Source organism: Miscanthus floridulus, chromosome 15, assembly GCF_019320115.1.
Source record: "Miscanthus floridulus cultivar M001 chromosome 15, ASM1932011v1, whole genome shotgun sequence".
Lineage (NCBI taxonomy): Eukaryota > Viridiplantae > Streptophyta > Magnoliopsida > Poales > Poaceae > Miscanthus > Miscanthus floridulus.
The window spans coordinates 59,363,949-59,387,644 of NC_089594.1; the positions used below are offsets into that span (position 1 = coordinate 59,363,949).

General features: G+C 42.1%; 1 protein-coding gene across 1 annotated transcript; it reads right to left on the minus strand.

The window, feature by feature from the left end:
* Positions 1-3,966: 3,966 nt before the first annotated feature.
* Positions 3,967-7,645, minus strand: LOC136507504 (uncharacterized). Its single transcript, XM_066502210.1, has 6 exons — positions 7,496-7,645; positions 7,083-7,274; positions 6,636-6,965; positions 6,153-6,302; positions 5,244-5,369; positions 3,967-4,539 (listed from the first exon to the last, which is right to left on the minus strand). The coding sequence occupies exons 1-6, from the start codon at positions 7,643-7,645 to the stop codon at positions 3,967-3,969; spliced, it is 1,521 nt and encodes a 506-aa protein (XP_066358307.1).
* Between the last annotated feature and the right edge of the window lie 16,051 nt (positions 7,646-23,696).

Genomic DNA, 23,696 nt, shown 5'->3' on the forward strand with positions numbered 1-23,696 from the left:
TTCAAGTCTGTCACACCCAATTTTAAGAACAAAAGAGGATGTATAAAAGTCTTATGTGCACCCCAGGAACGGTCGCACACATAAGGGGACAAATTGTGAATTGTACCAACATAATGTTTATTACATAGCGAATAAATATTCAACACATAATCTCAAACATAAACATAATAACTACTAAGATAACTCTCTTGCGGAAGCTCCAACAGGAACGTCAACTGGTAAACATCAAGCCTAATACTCATCATGATAATCTTCAATCCAATCTTGATCTGTTACCCATCCGGGATTTTTCCAATATAAAAGATAAAGCAAGGCGTAAGTACATGTCGTACTTAACAAGATAACTAAGGGTTCATGAGGCTCAAATAGCTGGCACTGGTTTACTGCGGTTAGCATTTAAGTCATCAAGTTTAGCATTTATTAACATCAAGATAGCAATAATCCCATGATACAATGATCCAATGTAATTGAGTAATGAATAACAATAGAGTACCATAAATAAACAATTATCATGTTTCAGTTAAGAACTTGTATATTCCCTCAGTTTTCCGGGCCGCCCGTATCCGTGGGCATGGCTGTTATAACAGTTTTACACTCTGCGGAGGTTGTACACTTTCACTATGAGTCATGTTGTTCAAATGTATGGGTTAATTACGTCCAAACACCGAACACCATATAAAGCCACCTAAGAGCTCGCCTAACCGGCCAGGGCCATAGGGTCATCGGATATAGGAACCCCCTTCCAAAATATAAAAGGCCGCTTCCATAGCTAGGCTCAACAGGACAGAGGCTGTCCTATACCCAACTCGCAGACCTCTAACCAGCTAGAAAATGGTTTCTTAAGCGACTAGAGCCAGAGCCATGTAGCCCTCACAGCTGTACGGGTTGTCCTAGCTTTTGCCAAAGGATAAGTCCTTTTAGTCATCTTTTAATGTATTGCTTATTCCATTAATCAATTCACAAGATCATTGTCATTACTTAGCACTAGCATAAATACTACCCATGCATATATCCCAAGGTTTTCAAGGTAACTGAGTATTCAATCTCTAGGGAATCCTACCATAGGTAGCAAGGAAGACACATGCATATGTATTTTAGTGAGCATCATGAATAGGAAAACAAGGAAGGTCCTTAGCTATACTTGCCTTGATCAAAGTTCTCCTGAAAGTCTTACTGGTCGTAGAAGTTCTCTTGATCACCAACGTAAACCTCACCGTCTGAACTCGATCAACAACACCAAGCAGCAACTACAATCATCCGAGCAATCATACACGAGGCAAACAAATAGATTTAATTAGAATAGTACACCAACAGAGACAAACAGTTCTAAAAAGTTTATAAAACTATTCTACACGTTGCTATGATCACACAGACGCAAAGATCACGAAAAACGGAGCTATAACGAGGAAGTTATGATTAAAGCAAGTTTTCCTATTAAAGAAATAGATTAAATCTAAACTCGAATTTTAAAGTTCAAAAACATGATGGAAAATTATATGAACAGATAGATCTTCGAAAAGACGAACCTAACACAACTTGAATGGATCAATTTGGAGTTAAAACGAAGAAGTTATAAGCAATTAAAGGCAGTGCAAAACTGTAATTAATTGGAATTTCTATTTGAATATGCAAACTAGAAAATACATTTTCAAAACAAGAACACGTATTCCCTGGAATACGCTTTGGACTACGGGTTCTATTATAAAAAACCGCAGGGCCTCTTTAGCAAAAGTGCAGGCGAAGGGGTATCGGGTCTTGTTAGTCGCTAGGATCAAAGATGGATGGCTCAGATCTGATCTGAGGGGGAGAGACGGTGCTGCCGGCCGGAGCGGAGGTAGACCATGGCGGCGGCCATTGCCGACGGCCACCGAGCTCGCCGGCGGAATCGAATCAGGCCCTAGAGGCCATGGTTTGCCTCGGGACTGACACCAATCGAAAGAGGAGCTTGAGGGGAACTCACGTAGGGCAACGTCTCGGGTCGAGGCGAATCGAGGATGGCGTGCAGCTCGCGGAGGCAGACGGCGGCAATCTGCAAGGTTCGACAGTGATGAGCAAGCGATACTGAGCGAGAAAAAGATGAAGAATAGACGCGGAAGCTTCACGAGATCGTTGCGAAACTCGGTGGCTTGCTTACGACGGTGGTGAAGCGGTGCAGCGGCGGAACCGACGGCGCGGTGGCGGAGAAAGGCAATGGCGGCTAGGGTTGAGGCTTGCTGCGACCTTGAGTGCGTGAGCGAAGGCGGCGGTTCGCTTAGGGTTGCAAAGGGCATCGTGGACGCGGGCTCTTGGACTTTATAGGGGAGACGGGTGGCGCAAACAGCCACACACGAAGAATCGGCGTCCGGTTCGGGATAGAGTCCGGCTCCACGCCGAGTCGGAGGAGGAAGAAGGGTGTGGGCCCACGCTATCAGCGACTTCAATGAGGCGGGCTGGCCTTGCCGCTCGCTGGCGGACCGGCCGAGCTGGGCTGGCCATCTCGGCCCAAGAAGAAGAAGGGAAGAGGGAGCCAGGGCCTGCTGGCGCGCTGGGCTGGAGAGAGGGGAGCAGGCCGAGCGGGCTAGATTCAAACAGAGAGAGAGTTTCCCTTTTTCTTTTTAGTTTTCCAAACTTTTGAATACAATTTCAAATAGATTTGAATTCCTTTTGAATTTTTGGATAAAAGCCAATCATCACAATAAAAAGTATGCACCAGCATGAATGCTCAAGCATGTATCTAACTTAGAGATTGATTTTATTTTTATAGATTTACTATTTGGCCTATGTTAAATGCTCACATAAATAAAAATAAATCCGTTTAGCCAATTTAAATTTATTCAAATTTTAGGGTGTTACAATTCTACCCCCTTAAGAAAATCTCGTCCTCGAGATTAGGCTGTGCTTACTCAAATAACTGCGGGTATGTCTTTCTCAAATCATCTTTTCTTTCCCAAGTTGCCTCTGCTTCCGAATACCGATTCCACTGAACCTTGCACATCCTAATTGTTCTGCTTCTCGTAACTTTCTCAGCCATATCCAAAATCTTAATTGGAAACTCCTCATATGTCAGATCATCTTTAACAGCAAGTTCCTCTAATGGTATCTGCTCCTCAGGCACACAGCAAACACTTCTTAAGTTGAGACACATGGAACACATCATGGACACCAGACAGGTTCTCATGGCAATTCTAACTGATAAACCACTTCTCCACACCTCTTCAAAACTTTAAATGGACCAACATACCATGGTGCTAGTTTACCTTTCATGTTGAACCTTTTCACACTTCTCATAGGTGATACTTTTAAATAGACATAATCTCCTTCTTAAATACCAAGTCTCTTCTTCGATTATCTGCATAGCTCTTCTGACGGGTTTGTGCCACTCTTAGGTTCTCTCTAATCTTTCTCACCTGCTCTTCAGCGTTTCTAAGCACATCTGGTCTAAACACTTGACTTTCACCTGTTTGATTCCAAAATAAGGGTGTTCTACACTTACGCCCATACAAAGCTTCAAACGGTGACATCTTGAGACTCTGTTGATAGCTGTTGTTGTATGAGAACTCTGCATAAGACAAACTCTTATCCCAACTAGTACCATACTGCAACGTATAGGCTCTCAACATGTCTTCTAAGATTTGATTAATTCTCTCCGTTTGCCCATCTGTCTATGGATGATATGCTGTACTAAAACTTAACTTTGTTCCTAATGAATCATGCAACTTTTGCCAAAAGGTAGAAGTAAACCGAGTTCCTCTGTCAGACACAATCTTCTTAGGAACTCCATGTAGACACACTATCCTCTCCATGTATAACTCTGCTAATTTTGCTCCTGTATAAGTCGTCTTGACTAGGCAAAAAGTGAGCAACTTTAGTTAATCGATCCACAATTACCCATATCGAATCATAACCTCTCTGAGTACATGGTAACCCCACTATGAAATCCATACCAACTTCTTCCCACTTCACTCATGGTATCTTCATAGGTTGCAACTAATCCCTGCAGGTCAGTTGATGCTCAGCTTTCACTCTCTGACAAGTATCACATATAGCAACGTACTCAGCCACATCTATCTTTAATCCATACCACCAGTACTTTTCTTTAAGATCTAGATACATCTTAGTACTTCTAGGATGAATAGAGTAAGCTGACTCATGTGCCTCCCGTAGAATTGCATCACAAATGGCTTTCACTTCAGGCACACAGATTCTTTTCCCAAACCATAGAGTCCCATTCTCATCTATGCTGAAGCCTGGAGCTTTCCCAAGCGCTACATTACCTACTATCTCCCTTAGTTTCTCATCCTCCAACTGACCCTTATGTATCTCAAGCCCTAGTGTAGGTGTCACTTCTATCTCCATAGCATTATAAACAATACCAAGGTTCAAGTGCTGAAGCTCTTCACATAACTCCTCTAGCATAGGCGCCATCTCAAGCTCATTGGCATATCTCTTCCTACTAAGTGCATCAGCCACAACATTTGCTTTACCAGGATGATAGTGCACCTCTAGATCATAATCCTTGATCAGTTCCAACCAATGACGTTGTCTCAAGTTCAGATCCGTCTGAGTGAATATGTACTTCAAACTCTTATGATCGGTAAAGATATCACTCTTATGCCCAATTCAGATAGTGTCTCCATATTTTTAATGCATGAACCACAGCTGCTAACTCCAAATCATGAGTAGGATAATTCAATTCATGTTTCCTCAGCTGTCTAGATGCATAAGCAACAACCCTACCTTCTTGCATAAGAACACATCCCAAACCTTGACGAGATGCATCACAATAGATAGAGAACTTCTTACTTAGATCAGGCAAAATCAGCACTGGAGCTGTTGTCAACCGCTTCTCTAATTCCTCAAAACTAGCTTGGCACTTACTAGACCACTCAAACTTAGCATTCTTCTCTAACAGGGCTGTCATGGGTTTAGCAAGCTTGGAGAAACCTTCAATGAATCTTCGATAATATCCAGCTAAACCAAGAAAGCTACAGATCTCACTTACATCAGGTAGGTGGCTTCCAATTCAGTACATCCTTCACATTGCCTAGATCCACTGCTATACCACCATTAGAAACCACATGTCCAAGAAAAGAGACTTCTCTTAACCAGAATTCACACTTACTATGCTTAGCATACAGCTTATGCTCTCTAAGCTTCTGCAGCACCAATCTCAGATGTTCAGCATGATCATCTTCAGTCTTAGAGAATACCAATATATCATCGATGAATACTACCACAAACTTATCAAGATACGCCATAAACACCTTATTCATCATATACATAAAGTAGGCAGGTGCATTGGTCAAACCAAACGACATAACTGTATACTCATATAACCCATACCTTGTAGTAAAAGCTGTTTTTGGTATATCAGTATTCCGAATCTTCAACTGATGATAACCAGAACGCAGATCAATCTTAGAAAACACACAAGCACCTCTCAACTGATCAAACAAGTCATCAATTCTAGGCAACGGGTACTTATTCTTGATAGTTACCTCATTAAGAGATCGATAATCCACACACATACGCTGTGTTCCATCCTTCTTGTCAACAAAGATCACAGGCACTCCCCAAGGTGATGCACTAGGTCATATGAACCCTTTATCTAACAACTCTTTCAATTGTTTCTTAAGTTCTTCTAATTCGTTAACCCCCATTCTATATGGTTTCTTAGCTATAGGTGCAGTACCAGGTAATAATTCAATTATAAACTCAATGTCATGGTCAGGTGGCATACCTGGCAAATCTTCGGGGAAGACATCTGGAAATTCCTCCACAACACGGTCCTGAGGATTAGCATCATCATCTAGTTGATTCACTGTAGCTGTTGGTGGTGGTTGCACTGTCACGCCAACACTGATTCGATCTCCCTTTGGTGTTGTCACTACCACAACTCTCTCCTGACACTGAATCACAGCTCAGGTGTTCTTTCATCCAATCCATACCTAGAATCACATCGATCCCAAAAGTTCTCAACACAATAGGACTGACTAGTGAAGTCTACCCCCCTTAAGGTAAGACTTGCTGAAGGGCAACAATGTGCAGCTGGTATTGATCCCCTCGGTGAATTTACTAGCATTTGAGTCTTCATTGCAATTAAAGGTATGCTATGTGTTCTAACAAATGCTTGAGAAATAAAAGTATGCGAAGCTCCTAGAGTCAAAAAGAACATTAGCGGGGATAGAGTTGATGTTGAACGTACCCATCATAACTTCTGGTGCTCCATCCACAGTCTCAGGCACCACATGGTTCACTCTTCCAGTGTTGTACACGGGCTTCTGGTTGCTATTCTGCCTCTGAGGTGTCTGTTGATTCGGCTTCTGCGGGCAATGATTAGCATAATGTCCCACATCCCCACACTGAAAACACCTATTGGGAGTGCTAGGTGCACTGCTCTTCATCGGGGTGCTATTGGGCGTTCCCTAGCGTGGAGTCTGATTGCCCATTTGCTGCGGTGTATGCTAGTTCTAATTCTGCTATTGGTTCTGAGAGCGTTGTGGAAACTGACCACGGTTCCACTGACTGACTGGACCTTGATACCTCTGCTGATTATTATAGCGTGGGCGTGTGTTGCTTCAGGAGGCCTGTCCCTTCATCTTTCTCTTCCTGTCCCTCTCCAATCGCATATTGTCAAGCACAATAGCGTGATTCACCAACTGCTGGAAATTAGCATATGTGTTACCAGCCAATTGCAACCTAAGATCATAGTAAATTCCCTTGAGGAAGAGACATTGCTTATCTACATCCTCCCTCACGTCATTAGGAGCATAGCGAGCCAACTGAGCAAACTTGTCGTGATACTCACTGACGGACATAGAACCCATCCTGAGAGATCTGAATTCCTCTTGCTTGAGCTCTATCAAACCATCTGGAATATGGTGTGCCTTGAAATCCCTCACAAATTCTAGCCAAGTGATAGCAGGAGCATTGTTGGGACGAGCAGACTGATATGACTCCCACCAAGTCTGAGCTGCTCCCTGAAGCTGTCCCGATGCATACAACACCTTTTATTGATCATCACACTGAGCAATGTTGAGTTGTTTCTCCACTGCGCGTAGACAATCATCTGCCTCCAAGGGGTCAACGGCATGAGAGAAAACTGGAGGATGTCCTTGCATGAATCCCCTCCGCTTGTCTCTTGGTGGTGGAGGTGCTGGTGCTTCAATAGGTTGGTTCTGAAAGAACTGCATCATGGATTGCATAAACTGTCCTTGCATCGCCAACACCTCTGCTACGGTCATGGGTGGTGGAGCACCTCTCCCACGTCCTCTGTTTTCTCCACGGCCAGACATCTGCAATCCAACATGAAACATCACCAATATGTAAGAGATAGGCAATTCTGAAAATTTCTGGACGTGATGCAGAATCAGCAGGTCAGAAAAACTGCCATAACTCGAGTTCCAGATATCCAAATAAGATGATCTTTATATGGTTGGAAAGCTTAAGAAATTATCTACAACTTTCATTTAGACCACATTTTTTGATTCTGAAGTTATGTTAATAAAAAACAGACCACAACAAAAACTGTCCTCAGATTCCAAACAGCACGGTAGTTCATATTGTGACAGTCATAACTCTCAGATACGAACAGATAAAAAGGTGATTCTTGTTTCATTGGAAAGATACGGAAGTCTATATCCTCCCAGTAAAATTTCATGACCATTGCTCGAACAGGTGAAAAGTTATAACCAAAATATCACTGACTGCTCCAGAAAACAGCAAGCAAGGAGACAGGATAGACCAACCCAAACCATTTATTATAGCACTTTTAACCTTAATATTTTTTAACTAAAGAACTCGTGGACATGCCCACAAAGTTCCAGCACTCGTCACAAAGATCCAAATCACACATAAATCACAATAATAATCCAGCAAGCACACCAATAGTTCACAAACACTTTAAAGACTCGACTCAACTCACGATACTAAAAACGTGCCTATTACAATGGTTTCATAAACTTAAGGGGCGACGTTCTTCTTGGTGGAGGGCTCATCCAACTTCTCAAACAGCTTGGGACGGCCTAACTCGGCGTTAAGGCCATCGATCTCTTTCTGGTATTCTTTGATCATGTCTTGTGCATTCTTCAGCTCTCCTTTTAACGCTCCCACCCTATTTGTAAGTTCACGGTTTAACTCAACGGTGGCCTCAAGAGTCTTTGATCCTTTTTCCATGACCTCTATGGTCCAACTATTTTCCTTCGGAAGATAGCATGGGTAATACAAGAGTCCATCGTCCTTCTTATCTTCAGAGAGACGGCCACGGTAGTAGGCAAGTGCAATGGAAGCAGCATCCTCCATGCTTCTTTCCGCGATAGCTCGACTGACATGGTGAGTGACAACTGCATCTATCTTGTGAGTATTCGGGGTCTTGATCAGCAACCAAGTATCCCAAGATGAACCAATCAGAGGATGACTGTGCTCCATAGTGTGATACTCCAGAGTGGCTTGTAGGTCTGGATAATAGCACTCCAACATAATTGTCAGCAAGTCATGGTAGAAGGCATTGTCATCAGGCTTCTTGATGCTTAACTTGTCAGTCCAACCTATACGAGGTAGTGGCTGGAGTACTTCATCTTCATCATCATTGGTCAAGTCAATGGCCTCCACACGTGCTGGGGATTGAGCTATCGGAGTTGGCGAAGAATGGACCTCTTCTCCAACCTCATTCTTCTAGTTCTTCCTCTGGATGTCCTCTCTAGGCTCCATTGGCTCATACACCACACGCTGTGGTTGAAAGCATCCAACAGTACAAGCGGGCAGACTTGCGGTCACGTGTCATCTATAGAAGTTTTAGATTAATTAGAATAGAATCAATTGATTTTATAATAGAATAAGACAAAAGAAGCACAAAACTTAGCAAATAACAAGATTGAGGTGGAAAGCATGAAACAAGTGAAGCAAAGGAAACTAAAAATGACCATTCTAACTAGGCTTGCGTCCTACAGTCAACAGTGCTCTGATACCAATCTGTCACACTCAATTTTAAGAACAAAAGTGGATGTATAAAAGTCTTATGTGCACCACAGGAACGGTCGCACACATAAGTGGACAAATTGTGAATTGTACCAACACAATGTTTATTACATAGCGAATAAATATTCAACACATAGTCTCAAACATAAACATAATAACTACTAAGATAACTCTCTTGCGGAAGCTCCAATAGGGACAGTCAACTAGTGAACATCAAGCCTAATACTCATCACGATAATCTTCAATCCAATCTTGATCTGTTACCCATTCGGGATTTTTCCAATATAAAAGATAAAGCAAGGCGTAAGTACATGTCGTACTTAACAAGATAACTAAGGGTTCATGAGGCTCAAATAGCTGACACTAGGTTTACTGCGGTTAGCATTTAAGTCATCAAGTTTAGCATTTATTAACATCAAGATAGCAATAATCCCATGATACAATGATCCAATGTAATCGAGTAATGAATAGCAATAGAGTACCATAAATAAACAATTATCATGTTTCAGTTAAGAACTTGTATATTCCCTTAGTTTTCTGAGACGCCTATATCCGTGGGCACGGCTGTTATAACAGTTTTACACTCTACAGAGGTTGTACACTTTTACTGTGAGTCATGTTGTTCAAATGTATGGGTTAATTACGTCCAAACATCAAACACCATATAAAGCCACCTAAGAGCTCGCCTAACCGGCCAGGGCCATAGGGTCATCGGATATAGGAACCCCCCTTCCAAAATATAAAAGGCCGCTTCCATAGCTAGGCTCAATAGGATAGAGGCTGTCCTATACCCAACTCGCAGACCTCTAACCAGCTAGAAAAGGGTTTCTTAAGAGACTAGAGCCAGAGCCATGTAGCCCTCACAGCTGTACGGGTTGTCCCAGCTTTTGCCAAAGGATAAGTCCTTTTAGTCATCTTTTAATGTATTGCTTATTCCATTAATCAATTCACAAGATCATTGTCATTACTTAGCACTAGCATAAATACTACCCATGCATATATCCCAAGGTTTTCAAGGTAACCGAGTATTAAATCTCTAGGGAATCCTACCATAGGTAGCAAGGAAGACACATGCATATGTATTTTAGTGAGCATCATGAATAGGACAACAAGGAAGGTCCTTAGCTATACTTGCCTTGATCAAAGTTCTCCTGAAAGTCTTGCTGGTCTTGCTGGTCGTAGAAGTTCTCTTGATCACCAACGTAAACCTCACTGTCTGAACTCGATCAACAACACCAAGCAGCAACATACAATCATCCGAGCAATCATACACGAGGCAAACAAATAGATTTAATTAGAACAGTACACCAACAGAGACAAATAGTTTTGAAAAGTTTATAAAACTATTCTACACGTTGCTATGATCACACAGACGCAAAGATCATGAAAAACGGAGCTATAACGAGGAAGTTATGATTAAAGCAAGTTTTCCTATTAAAGAAATAGATTAAATCTAAACTCGAATTTTAAAGTTCAAAAACATGATGGAAAAATATATGAACAGATAGATCTCGAAAAGACTAACCTAACGCAACATGAACGGATCAATTTGGAGTTAAAACGAAGAAGTTATAAGCAATTAAAGGCAGCGGCAAAACTGTAATTAATTGGAATTTCTATTTGAATTTGCAAACTGGAAAATATGTTTTCAAAACGAGAACACGTATTCCCTGGAATACGCTTTGGACTACGGGTTCTATTATTAAAAACCACAGGTCCTCTTTAGCAAAAGTGCAGGCGAAGGGGTATCGGGTCTTGTCAGCTGCTGGATCAAAGATGGATGGCTCAGATCTGATCTGAGGGGGAGAGACGGCGCTGCCGGCTAGAGCGGAGGTAGACCGTGGCGGCGGCCATTGTCGACGGCCACCGAGCTCGCCGGCGGAATCGAATCGGGCCCTAGAGGCCATGGTTTGCCTCGGGACTGACACCAATCGAAAGAGGAGCTTGAGGGGAACTCACGTAGGGCAACGTCTCAGGTCAAGGCGAACCGAGGATGGCGTGCAGCTCACAGAGGTAGACGGCGGCAATCTGCAAGGTTCGATAGTGATGAGCAAGCGATACTGAGCGAGAAAAAGATGAAGAATAGACGCGGAAGCTTCACGAGATCGTTGCGAAACTCGGTGGCTTGCTTACGACGGTGGTGAAGCGGTGCAGCGGCGGAACCGACGGCGCGGTGGCGGAGAAAGGCAATGGCGGCTAGGGTTGAGGCTTGCTGCGACCTTGAGTGCATGAGCGAAGGCGGCGGTTCGCTTAGGGTTGCAAAGGGCATCGTGGACGCGGGCTCTTGGACTTTATAGGGGAGACGGGTGGCGCAAACGGCCACACACGAAGAATCGGCGTCTGGTTTAGGATAGAGTCCGGCTCCACGCCGAGTCGGAGGAGGAAGAAGGGTGTGGGCCCACGCTGTCAGCGACTTCAATGAGGCGGGCTGGCCTTGCCGCTCGCTGGCGGACCGGCCGAGCTGGGCTGGCCATCTTGGCCCAAGAAGAAGAAGGGAAGAGGGAGCCAGGGCCTACTGGCGCGCTGGGCTGGAGAGAGGGGAGCAGGCCGAGTGGGCTAGATTCAAACAGAGAGAGAGTTTCCCTTTTTCTTTTTAGTTTTCCAAACTTTTGAATACAATTTCAAATAGATTTGAATTCCTTTTGAATTTTTGGATAAAAGCCAATCATCACAATAAAAAGTATGCACCAGCATGAATGCTCAAGCATGTATCTAACTTAGAGATTGATTTTATTTTTATAGATTTACTATTTGGCCTATGTTAAATGCTCACATAAATAAAAATAAATCCGTTTAGCCAATTTAAATTTATTCAAATTTTAGGGTGTTACAAAGTCCAAGCACTTGATCATCACCATGGCATCACCATCGTTATGTCATGATCTTCATTTGTTTCACCACTTGGAATGTGCTACCTATCTTATGATCACTTTGATAAACTAGGTTAGACACTTAGGGTTTCATCAATTCACCAAAACCAAACTAGAGCTTTCAATCTCTCTCTTTTTAGTAATTGATAACAACCCTTACACAAAGATATGAATTAAATTTTTGTTGAACCCGTGTTGCTTGCCCAAGCATATTTACCATGTGTAAAAGAATAAGGACAAGTTTCATGAACCCCAAATGGTAGCAATTGCTCTCCCTACATACTTGCTAAGAGTTTGGATTAAAGCTTGCACATATGCTTAGATAGGAAATATAGGGGACAATGTCTACCAAATGATGCTAAGGTATAAGAGATGGACCTTTGAAGCGTGATACCAATCGGAGTGCACCAATATACCATCCTTAGCACCATTAGTAACTAAACATACACAAAAACTAGAATACCCCTTGAGATCAACATTACAAGCAAGGGTCTAGTTTCCATAGAATGAACATAAAGTCTAGTTACTTTAGCCTATGCATGCTAGTTTTTCATTTCACCATTCAAGCATATAACTAGCATACACCACACAAGCATGGATATTTAAATTTAGAACTTGTGCCATGCAAGCAAATATATGAAATGCACATTCAAATGCAACATACAAGTTTATGAGCTTGCTCTCCTTACTTATGTGCATTTATGATTGATCCCCTTACAATGTCATTTCATTTATTTGCTCCCTCTATCTTACTATCTTTGTGAATTTCTCTCCCCCTTTGTCTACAATTAGCACAAAAGGCGAGTTTAAATTTTAGCTAGGTTGGGGTGAAACCATGTGAAGTGAGAATCATTTTCCCAATTTGGTTCAATCTAGATTACTTGCAAAAGATATTTAACTTGGTATGATCCAAGGACAAGCTTCTTCACACCTCCAAATAAGGGTTATCTTGTACCATGTTGAGTTAAACACTTAGAACTCATTTTCTAGATCAAACACTAGGTTTACAAGCCCACAAACATGTCATATGCTACCACTAGATCATTTCAAACATACAAGAAATAGTGATACCATACAAGCATCAAATTCATTTGATTTTCTTGAATGAGCCTATTAAAATGTGAAATATGTCTAGATACACTAAACATGTCCTTAGCAAGGATGTATGCCATGCCAATCAACTTTTACCTTGGATTGCTCGAAGGAGAGGTATGTCATATAAGTGGGGGGGGTGCATAAACATATATTTGAGAAGTCAAGTATGTTCAATTCATTCCTTAGCTTGCAAAACCTCTTTTCATCAAGTGGCTTGGTGAAGATATCGGCAAGTTGATCTTCAGGTGCCCACACTCTCAATGCAAATGTCCCCTTTTTGTTGGTGATCTCTTATGAAATGATGGCGGACATCAATGTGCTTTGTTCTTGAATGTTGAACCGGATTGTTGGTGAGCTTTACGGCACTTTCATTGTCACATAGCAATGGCACTTGCTTGAATTTGATTCCAAAGTCATTCAAAGTAGCCTTCATCCAAAGTAATTGAGCACAACAACTACCGGACCGAAATGTACTCCACTTCAGCGGTTGAAAGTGCTACACTATTTTACTTCTTTGATGACTAAGACACAAGTGATCTTCCCAATAGTTGACATGTGCCCGATGTGCTCTTTCTCTCAACTTTGCATCCCACATAATCGGAGTCCGAATATCTAATCAACTCAAATCTTGCTCCTTTGGGATACCACAATCCAATATTTTGTGTATGCTTCAAGTACCTCAATATTCTCTTTGTTGCCTTCAAATAACTTTTTCTTGGTGAGGCTTGAAATCTAGCACACATACATGCACTAAACATCACAACTAGCCTTCATGCGGTCACATAGAGTAGGCTTCCAATCATAGACCAATACATCTTTTGATCCACCATCTTGCCACTAGCATCACTATCCAAGCTTCCACTTGTCCCCATTGGTGTACTAATAGCTTTAGTATCATCCATTCCAAACTTCTTGAGCATGTCCTTGATATACTTGCCTTGACTCACAAATGTGCCATTCTTCATTTGCTTAATTTGAAGACCAAGGAAGTAACTAAGCTCTCCAATCATGGACATCTCAAACTCACTTGCCATCATCTTGCCAAACTCTTCACAAAAATCATGATTTGTTGACCCAAATATGATATCATCAACATAGATTTACATTACAAACAAGTCATTTTCAAGCTTCTTGGTGAAGAGAGTGGTGTCAACCTTTCCCATTTTAAATCCCTTAGAGAGTACGAAATCCCTCAATCTCTCATACCATGCTCTTGGTGCTTGTTTCAATCCATACAAAGCCTTTCTCAACTTATAAACATGGTTGAGTTTTTTTTCATCTTCAAAACTGGGAGGTTGCTCAACATACACAAGCTCATTGATATACCCATTAAGAAATGCACTCTTCACATCCATTTGGTACAACTTGATGTTGTGGGCACAAGCATAGGCTAACAAGATCCTAATTGCTTCCAATCTTACAACCGGGGCATATGTTTCTCCAAAGTCAAGACCTTCAACTTGTGTGTAACCTTGAACCACTAATCTTGCTTTGTTCCTTATTACTATCCCATCTTGATCTTGCTTGTTACAAAAGACCCACTTGGTTCCAATCACATTATGATCTATAGGCCTCTCAACTAACTCCCATACTTTGTTTCTTGTGAAGTTGTTTAGCTCTTCATGCATAGCATTGATCCAATCAACATCTGTTAAAGCTTCATCTATCTTCTTAGGTTCAATGGATGACACAAATGAGAAATGCTCACAAAATGAAGCCAATCTTGATCTAGTTTGCACACCTCTTGAAATATCACCAATGATAGTATCTAATGGATGATCTCTTGCAACATTGGTTGGTTGAAGCACTTGCACTTGATTGCTTGGATTTGATTAATCGCTTAGTTGAGATGATGAACTTGTCATTTGTTGTTGATCTTGCACTTTGTCATCACTAGTCCTTGCTTGAACTTGATCATGAGAACCACTAGCTTGCACATTTGAGTTAGAGAGCACTTGATTCTTGTCATCTTCAACATCAATCACCTCTCTAGGCCTTATATCACCAATGTCCATGTTCTTCATTGCATTGACCAATTGAGTGCCTCTTACATCATCTAGATTCTCATCTTCCTCTTGGGAACCATTTGTTTTATAAAACTCCACATCATGAACCTCCTCAAGAGTACCACTAGCCAAATTCTAAACTCTATATGCCTTGCTAGTAGTGGAGTAACCAAGCAAGAAACCTTCATCACATTTTTTCAAACTTGCTCAATCTAGTGCCTTTCTTCAATATGTAGCATTTACAACCAAAAACCCAAAAGTATGCTATGTTGGGCTTTCTTCCATTCAATAGCTCACAGGGTGTCTTCTCCATCATGGGGGTGACAATAGAGTCGGTTGCTATAATAGCAAGCTGTATTGATTGCTTTGGCCCAAAATGAATGACTCCCATTGTACTCACTCAACATTGATCTTGCCATGTCAATAAGTGTTCTATTCTTCCTCTCAACAAGACCATTTGATTGTAGAGTGTACTTGGCTAAGAATTGATGTATAATTCCAAATTCATCACCCAACTCATCAATTCTAGTGTTCTTGAACTCACTTCCATTGTCACTTCTCACTTTCTTGATGGTTGTTTCAAACTCATTGTGAATGCCCTTGACAAATGATTTGAATATTGCAAACACATCATTCTTGTCAACAAGATAGAACACCTATGTGTATCTAGTGAAATCATCCACAATCACAAATCCATATTTGTTTCCACCAATGCTAGTGTACGTGGTTGGTCCAAACAAGTCCATTTGAACCAACTCAAATGCCTTTGATGTGCTCATCATGCTCTTCTTAGGATGTGTGTTACCAACTTGCTTTCTAGCTTGACATGCACCACATAGCTTATCCTTATCAAATGTGACATCTTTCAAGCCTCTAACTAAGTCATGCTTGATCAACTTGTTCAATTGTTTCATTCCAACATGACCAAGCCTTCTATGCCATAACCAACCCATGCTAGACTTAGTGATCAAATATGTTGACAATTGAGCTTCTCTAGCATTAAAATCAACTAAGTATAGATTCTCATATCTAAATCCTTTGAATATCAAGTTAGAGTCATCTACACTTATGATCTCTACATCATCCACACCAAATGTGCACTTGAAACCAAGATCACACAATTGAGCTACCGATAATAGGTTGAAGTTCAAGCTCTCTACTAGTAGCACATTGGAAATGCTCAAGTCATTGGATATTGCAATCTTACCAAGACCTTTGACCTTGCCTTTGCCATTGTCTCCAAATATGATACTATCAATCACATTGCTCTTGTTTTCATTGATTGAATTGAACATTCTTGGATCATCGGTCATGTGTTGTGTGCACCCACTATCAAGCACCCAATGCCTTCCTCCGGCTTTATAATTGACCTATAAAAAAGATCAATTCCTTTTAGGTACCCAAACTTGCTTGGGTCCTTGAAGATTAGCTACCAAGGTCTTTGATACCCAAATGGCCTTCTTCTTTGGGCCCACAATTGATGTACCAACGAACTTAGCCTTCACACCATTAGCACCCTTAGAAAGCATGTAACAAGAATCAAATCTAGTTGAGGATACATAAGATTGCTTGTTGTTGTTAGTCTTGCAATATTGCTCTATATGCCCAACTTGCTTGCATCTATTGCAAAACCGACCATTGCCCTTCACAAAGCTAACTTTGGGAGTGACAAAAAGCCACCTTGCCTTTCTTGGGGGTATAGCCTAATCCCTCTTTGTTGAGAGAAACCTTTGGCTACCCAACTTTGGCTACCCAAGCACTTTAGTAAGCAGGCATCTCCACCACAGGCATTGCCTAAGGCATGAGTGAGCTCATTCACCTCCTTCTTGAGGGTCTCATTTTCTACCATTAGTGAGGTATCGCAAGTGAAACCATCACTCAAAGGTGAAGTTGAAGTGGAAGTGCTACAAGAAGTGTTAGTGGGAAGAAACTACAATGGGCTTATAAAAAGATTCATCAATCATATCACATGTTAGTCCCACATCACAAGACATAATCACTTGCTCCTTCTTGGCTTCCTCCATTTTGACTTGCTCAATGGGAGAAGAGTGAGCCTTTTCAATCTTAGAGTGAGCTTTGCCAAGCTTCTCATGGGCTTCCATTATCCTCTCATGAGTGACATTGAGCTCATCAAGAGATTGCTCAAGAAATTTGACTTTCTTATGCAATTCTTTGCACTCCTTTCTCTTCATTTCAAAGCAAGCATGCACTTGCTCACACATATCCACGAGCTCCTCCTTGGTGTACTCCTCCTCATCATCATCACTCCTACAAGCATCACTTTCACATTCATCATCATCACTCACATCATATTTTTGCTTGGTAGGCTTTGCCATGAGGCATGTCGATGGAGTATCGAAGATGGAGGGCTTGTTGTTGATGGCCATGCTTGCTAGTGCTTTCTTGATAGATTTCTTGCCATCATTACTAGAGTCATCACTATCCAAAGAGCCATGACTATCCCAAGTGACCACATAGCCTCCACCCTTCTTCTTTTGGAAGATCATTTTCTTCTCCTTCTTCTCCTCCTTGTTCTTCTTCTTCTTATCCTCATCATTGTCACTATTGTAGGGACAATCCGCTACAACATGATTGGGGCTCTTGCAATTGTAGCATCTTTTAACATATTCTTTGCTTTTGGTGTGATCTCTTCTCTTTCTTGCACCATAGCCCTTCTTCTTCATGAATTTGCCCATCTTGTGCACAAATAGAGCCATAGCTTCATCATCAATGTCACTAAGATCCTCATCATCACTTGATTCTTTCTTAGACTTGCCCTTATTCTTGGATGATGAGCTAGCCTTGAATGCTACACTCTTCTTCTTCTTTTCTTCGTCTTCCTTCTTGTCATCCTTGTCAACCCCCTCCCTTTCACTTAGTACTTGGTTAGGGGTAATCTCCTTCAATCCTCCTCTTATGATAAGCAATCTTAACATCTCAAATCTTGGAGGTAGGCACATTAAGAACCGATGAGAGACATCATCATCCTTGATCTTCTCTTCCAATACCTTCAAGTCATTGATAATTACTTGCAACCGATGGAACATCTCCGGAATTGCTCTCATCATCCTTCATCTTGAATCTTGTCAACTTATCCTTAAGGATGTACAACTTGGCACTCTTCACCGCCGGTGTGCCCTCATATGTTTCCTCTAATCTCCTCCACACCTCATTAGCTCTTTCACAATCCTTGATTTGCTCAAACACCTTGGAATCAATGGCATTGTATATGGTGTTGAGAGCCATTGTATTGCATTGCTTATTGGTCTTGTCTTGGTTGGTGAGATTGTTGGGATCAATGATAGCATAGTCATTCTCGGTCACATCCCATACTTGATCATTGATTGAACCAAGATACATCCTCATCTTTCTCTTCTAATAATCATAGCATGTGCCATCAAAAACAGATGGTTTGCCCCCCACATGGTTGAACACAACTTGAGCCATAATTTGACACCGAGGTTGTTAAGCCTTCAATTAAATAGTGACCACGGCTCTGATACCACTTGAAAGGTCCTAATATGGCTAGAGAGGGGTGGATAGCCTATTTAAAAATCTACAAATCAACTAGAGCAATTTGATTAGTATAACAAATAGCAAAATGCAAACTTGCTCTAGCTCTACAAGGGTTGCAAGCCACCTACCCAACAATTCTAGTTGTTATGATCACTAGGCACACAATCTACTAGGTCACTACTCACTAAGAGCTCTCACAATTGCTACACTAAAGAGCTCCACTAGATGAACTTAATCTATAAAGCAAGCTCTCAATTCTAGCTACACTAAAGAGCTTGCTATAGCTAGTTTGCGGGAATGTAAATGAGGTGATTATACCACCAGCGTAGAGGAGTGAACCAATCACAAGATGAATACTTTATCAATCACCGAGAGAATACCAAAGGGCAAGAGACAACCAATTTTCTCCCGAGGTTCACATGCTTGCCAACACGCTATGCCCCCATTGTGTCGACCAACACTTGGTGGTTTGGTGACTAAGAGGTGTTGCACAAACCTCGTCCACACAATTGAACACCGCAAGAACCTACCCACAAGTGAGGTAACTCAATGACACAAGCAATCCACTAGGGTTACCTTTTGGTGCTCTGCCAGGGAAGGTACAAGTCCCCTGACAATCACCGGAGATGGCCACGAACAATCACCAACTCATGCCAATTCTCCTCCGCTGCTCCAAGCCGTCTAGGTGGTGGCAACCACCAAGAGAAACAAGTGAATCCTACAGCGAAACACGAATACCAAGTGCCTCTAGATACAAACACTCAAGCAATGCACTTGGATTCTCTCCCAATCTCACAAAGATGTTGAATCAAAGATGGAGATGAGTGGGAGGGCTTTGGCTAAGCTCACAAAGTTGCTATGTCAATGCAAATGGCCAAAAGAGTGAGCTTGAGCCGGCCATGGAGCTTAAATAGAAGCCCCCACAAAATAGAGCCATTGGCTCCTTAGTCCACTGAAAAAAATAGGGCGACCGAACACTGGACCCCAACATCCAGTTGCGCGATGCATGCCATGTGGCCCCTGCTTCAAACCTTGATTGCCCAATCTCAACGGTCATCAGTACATTTAAGTTGTGACTAGACGTGCTGCTTGAAAGTGATCAGGCACAGGACCTCAGCGTTCGGTCATTTCCAGTAAGGTTCCATTCGTGAAAAATCACGACCGGACTCGTCCGGTCATGCCCGACTAGACTCACCCAGCGTCCGATCACTCAATGTCTCTTCTATGCACTGCCACATCAGCAAGACTGGATGCACCCCATTAGCGTCTAGTCACAAAGTGACCTAGCATCCGGTCAAAGACCGACGCCAGCGTCTTTACTGCTTCCACTGATCGGACGCTCCGGTCCAGTTGAGATCAGTGTCTGGTCACTCTTAGTGAAACCCTGTCTTTTCGTATAGGGCACTGGTGGCACCATCAGACTATCCACACTCTATGGGCAGACACTCCACCGGTGAAGTTTTGAACCCTTGCTCAAATGTGCCAACCACCAAGTGTATCACTATGTGCACATGTGTTAGCATATTTTCACAAATGTTTTCAAGGGTGTTAGCACTCTACTAGATCCTAAATGCATATGCAATGAGTTAGAGTATCTAGTGGCACTTTGATAATGAAAGGATCAAGATGCCTAAGAGGGGGTGTGAATTGGGCTAATTCTAAAATTCTTTGCAATAATTAAAGAGTCTTTTACTTGTATGCCATTAAAAAAGATGGTCTAATCGTCTATGTCCCTAAAAAGTTTGATCTATCGTTAGTGTCCAAGCTCGAAAAACTTTTCTCTATCATGCCATTCTGTCTATTTGCAGCACTAATGGTGTGAAATGTGGGTGGCAAAGGACTTGAATGCCCTTGGAACTTTTGTTTCTCATGTGCCATTGCCTGCTGGGCGGCAACCTGATGGCTTTTGGCGCCAACAAGGTTGGCCTTGGCGCCAACTTGCCCTGCTCTATATATAGCCACCCCTCCCTTCCATTTCCACTCACCTCTCTGTCCACTCAATCCCTCTCCTCTCCATGGCCATGTCTGAAGGTTCAAGCTCTTATGAGAGGCTGGCTCACTAGGCGCTGTTTTTTGCCCCAACTGTAGAGTGCTGGCCAATCGCTTCACCGCGAGGACAGAGAAGAACACCAGTCGTGTCTTCCATAAGTGTCCCTACTTCTCGGTTTGTCTCTCTTCTTTGTTCATGCTATGCTCTTGTTCTTCTAATCTATGCTCATGGTTCTAATAAGAGCGCTCTTCTAATAATCTGGTGCTCAGGCTGGTGGGTGCCAATTCTAGGAGGTGGGAGGATGAGATGGATGTCACTCCATCACAGGCTGGCTATGCTACTCCTTTGCCTATACAGGCAATGGATCCAGTGGCTATGCAGGCAGTGGCAGTAGCACCTACAGCAGCTTCAGCTCAAGTGGCCAACATGAATGAAGCTTTCCTAGGCTGCTGGCAGAGGTGGAGTTCAAGACAGGGCAGATGGGGTTATGCAGCAGCTTAAATGGATTGAGAAGCTGGTCTATCTTGCAATATTTCTTGCCATGTATGCAATAATGAAGAAGTAGGTGTGTGTGTGTGTTTGCCATTGTATGTTTATGCATGTATGGATGAATAATCATTGAATGAAGGTTGCAATGGCATGTTAGACCACAACAATGCTTAACCATGAACCAAAATGACATCAACAACATCAAATTAGTCCAAACTAGATGAAACTAGCATTAACTTGTCCAAACATTACATAACATCACAGGAAATCACACCAACATTGTTCAGTTCAGTTCATTTCACCAACATTACATCACAGGAAATCATCACATCACAAACATTGTCTTAGGTTTTCAACAAAGCAAAAACCTATGCTTTAACCAAGTTTTCCAACAAGTTTTCATCCCACAAAAAGACAAGTTTTCATCACCAACATGTTCTCAGGTTTACCAAGCAAAAGGCCATTGAGGAGTCACCTGTGCTTTAACCAAGCTGTAGGTTCTTCTTGCCTCTGGTATTTGCAGCTGGGCTGGAAGGGTCAGCTGCAACCCAGCATACATCCTTCCTTGGTGTAAGCTTCTTCTTGACAACAATTTTCTTCCTTAGAGGACTGGCAACCTGGACAGACTCTTGCTCCTTTAGTGGTGCCATCACTGTGGCACTGCCTGTTGCTTCAGTGCTGGTGGGGTTAGGGGCTAGGAACACAGTTTGGAGAGGAATAGGTTCATTGGATCTAGTTCTAGATCTTCATGAAGTAAACAAACAGTCACAAAGTAGTACCAATGAAATGAAAAAGATGAAATGAAAAAGATGCATACAACCATACCTACCAGTTGAAGCTGATGCACTTGTAGATGAGGCCTTGCTTTTCTTGACACTTGATGCAGATGAAGATGAAGTCTTCCTCTTCCTTTTCTGGGGTACTGCATTATCCACAGCCTCATTTGGTGGGTAAACCATCCCAACAGGTTGTCTAGCAACAACAATGCTTGTCTCTGTGTTGGCTAAAGCTACTTTCTTCTGCCTCTTCTTTGGGAGACCCCTGCAGGCAACATGAAGCAAAAGTTAGCCAATATTGCAATGTGATGAAAGAGCTTGATGAAACAAGTCATGATGTTTACCTTTGCTGTTCCACTGTAGCTATGTCTGCTGGATCACCATTTTTGTAGGTGTACCAGTGGTGCCCTAACTGATGACATATAGGGCACTCATGCCTCTTTATCTTCTTCCTGCTACCTCCTTCTAGTGCTCCTTTGTGCCTGTTCTTGCTTCTTCCAGATGTGGACTTCAATAGAGGAGGGTGCATAAAAAATCCATGTGTGGCTTTGGGCCACATGGACTTGTCTAGAATGGATGGGATCACACCTCCATATGCAGCTCTGAACTTCTCAACTGAGTAGCAGTCATCTACATAGTCCTCTAGCTTTGCTCCTAGAATTGAGGTGATGTAGGCAATAGCATGCCTATAAGGTAATCCAGTCCCTTGCCACACTCTGCATACACATGTCCTCTGTCTTAAGTTCACCACAAACCTGAATGCATTGTCACTGCTCCCCTTGGCACATACTTCTGCAACTCCATCACTTTCAGTAATGACATCAATGTCTAAGTTGTAGCTATCCTACCTCAACTTCTTAACAATGTGAGGTAGGATCTTCCCTTCAAACTTGTTTGCAACTTTTTTCCTCATATTCCATTTAATCAACAACTTCTGCCTAAAAGTATCTAGCAAGTCATCAAGGTGCTTGCCTTTGTCTTTCTTTATCCACTTGTTGAAGGACTCTGCCAAGTTGTTTGTTACATAGTCAACCTTGCTGCCAAATAGGTACTGGCTCCTAGTCCACAACTTCTTATGAGTCTGTAACAGATACTTCATAGCCTCTGGTTTGGCTTTAGCCATTGCATTATAATGGATGTCAAACCAGTACTCAGACCAAGAATAAGAAGCTGCCCAAAGATGATCATCAAAAATTTTGCCATTGTATCTCTTCTTAAAATTCTGTACAAGGTGGTACATGCACTCTCTATGTTCTGCTTCTAGAAAAACCTCACTGACCCCATGCATCACTGCCTATCCACAGTCTATGCTTATGCAAAGACCATCTGGGGTGCCTATTGCTTCTTTCAGCCTCTCCATAAACCACACCTAGTTCTCATTGGTTTCTAAATCTATGACACCTACAGCAACCGGATACATCTAGTTGTGCCCATCAACTGCACTATGCACAACTGGCCCCTGAACCTACCATATAAGAAAGTGCTATCTATTGCCAAATAGGGCCTACAACCACTAAGGAATCCATCAACACAAGCCTTCATTGAAAAAAAGCCTGTTGAACCTGAGCTTGTTGTTTATTATGTGGTTATCAATCACAACCATTGACCCAGGACTCTCACTCTCTATCTATGCCTTGAATCTATACATGTTATCAAAACTCTTGTCCCATGGCCCATAAAGCTTGTCCATAGCAAGGTTCTTACCATAGTACACTCTCATGTAGGGCATCTCCACTTTGAAATGATCCTTGAGTTTCTTAATCAACTCAGTAGTACCCAAAGTCCCATCTTCTTTTAGCCAGTCAATAACTCTCTCACAAACCCAATACTTGGTGTAGCCTATAGGAACACCAGTCCTCTTCTGGCTCTGACATTCATGGATAGATGGATTCTTCTTAACCTGCCAATGAAAACAACATGCAAACATCAATGAAAACACCAAGTTTGAATATATAACAATGGAAGCACCAATTAGAACTTAGAAGAGGAAATCACCTGA

Excerpts from the sequence above, each read along its gene's own strand:
- LOC136507504 (XM_066502210.1), bottom strand. The coding sequence starts at position 7,645 with ATGGTCATGAAATTTTACTGGGAGGATATAGACTTCCGTATCTTTCCA. Across the intron at positions 6,303-6,635 it reads ATGCTAATTTCCAGCAGTTG|AAGCCGAATCAACAGACACC; the intron begins GTGAATCACGCT and ends CATTGCCCGCAG. Across the intron at positions 4,540-5,243 it reads TTATGTATATGATGAATAAG|ACGGATCTGAACTTGAGACA; the intron begins GTGTTTATGGCG and ends ATATTCACTCAG.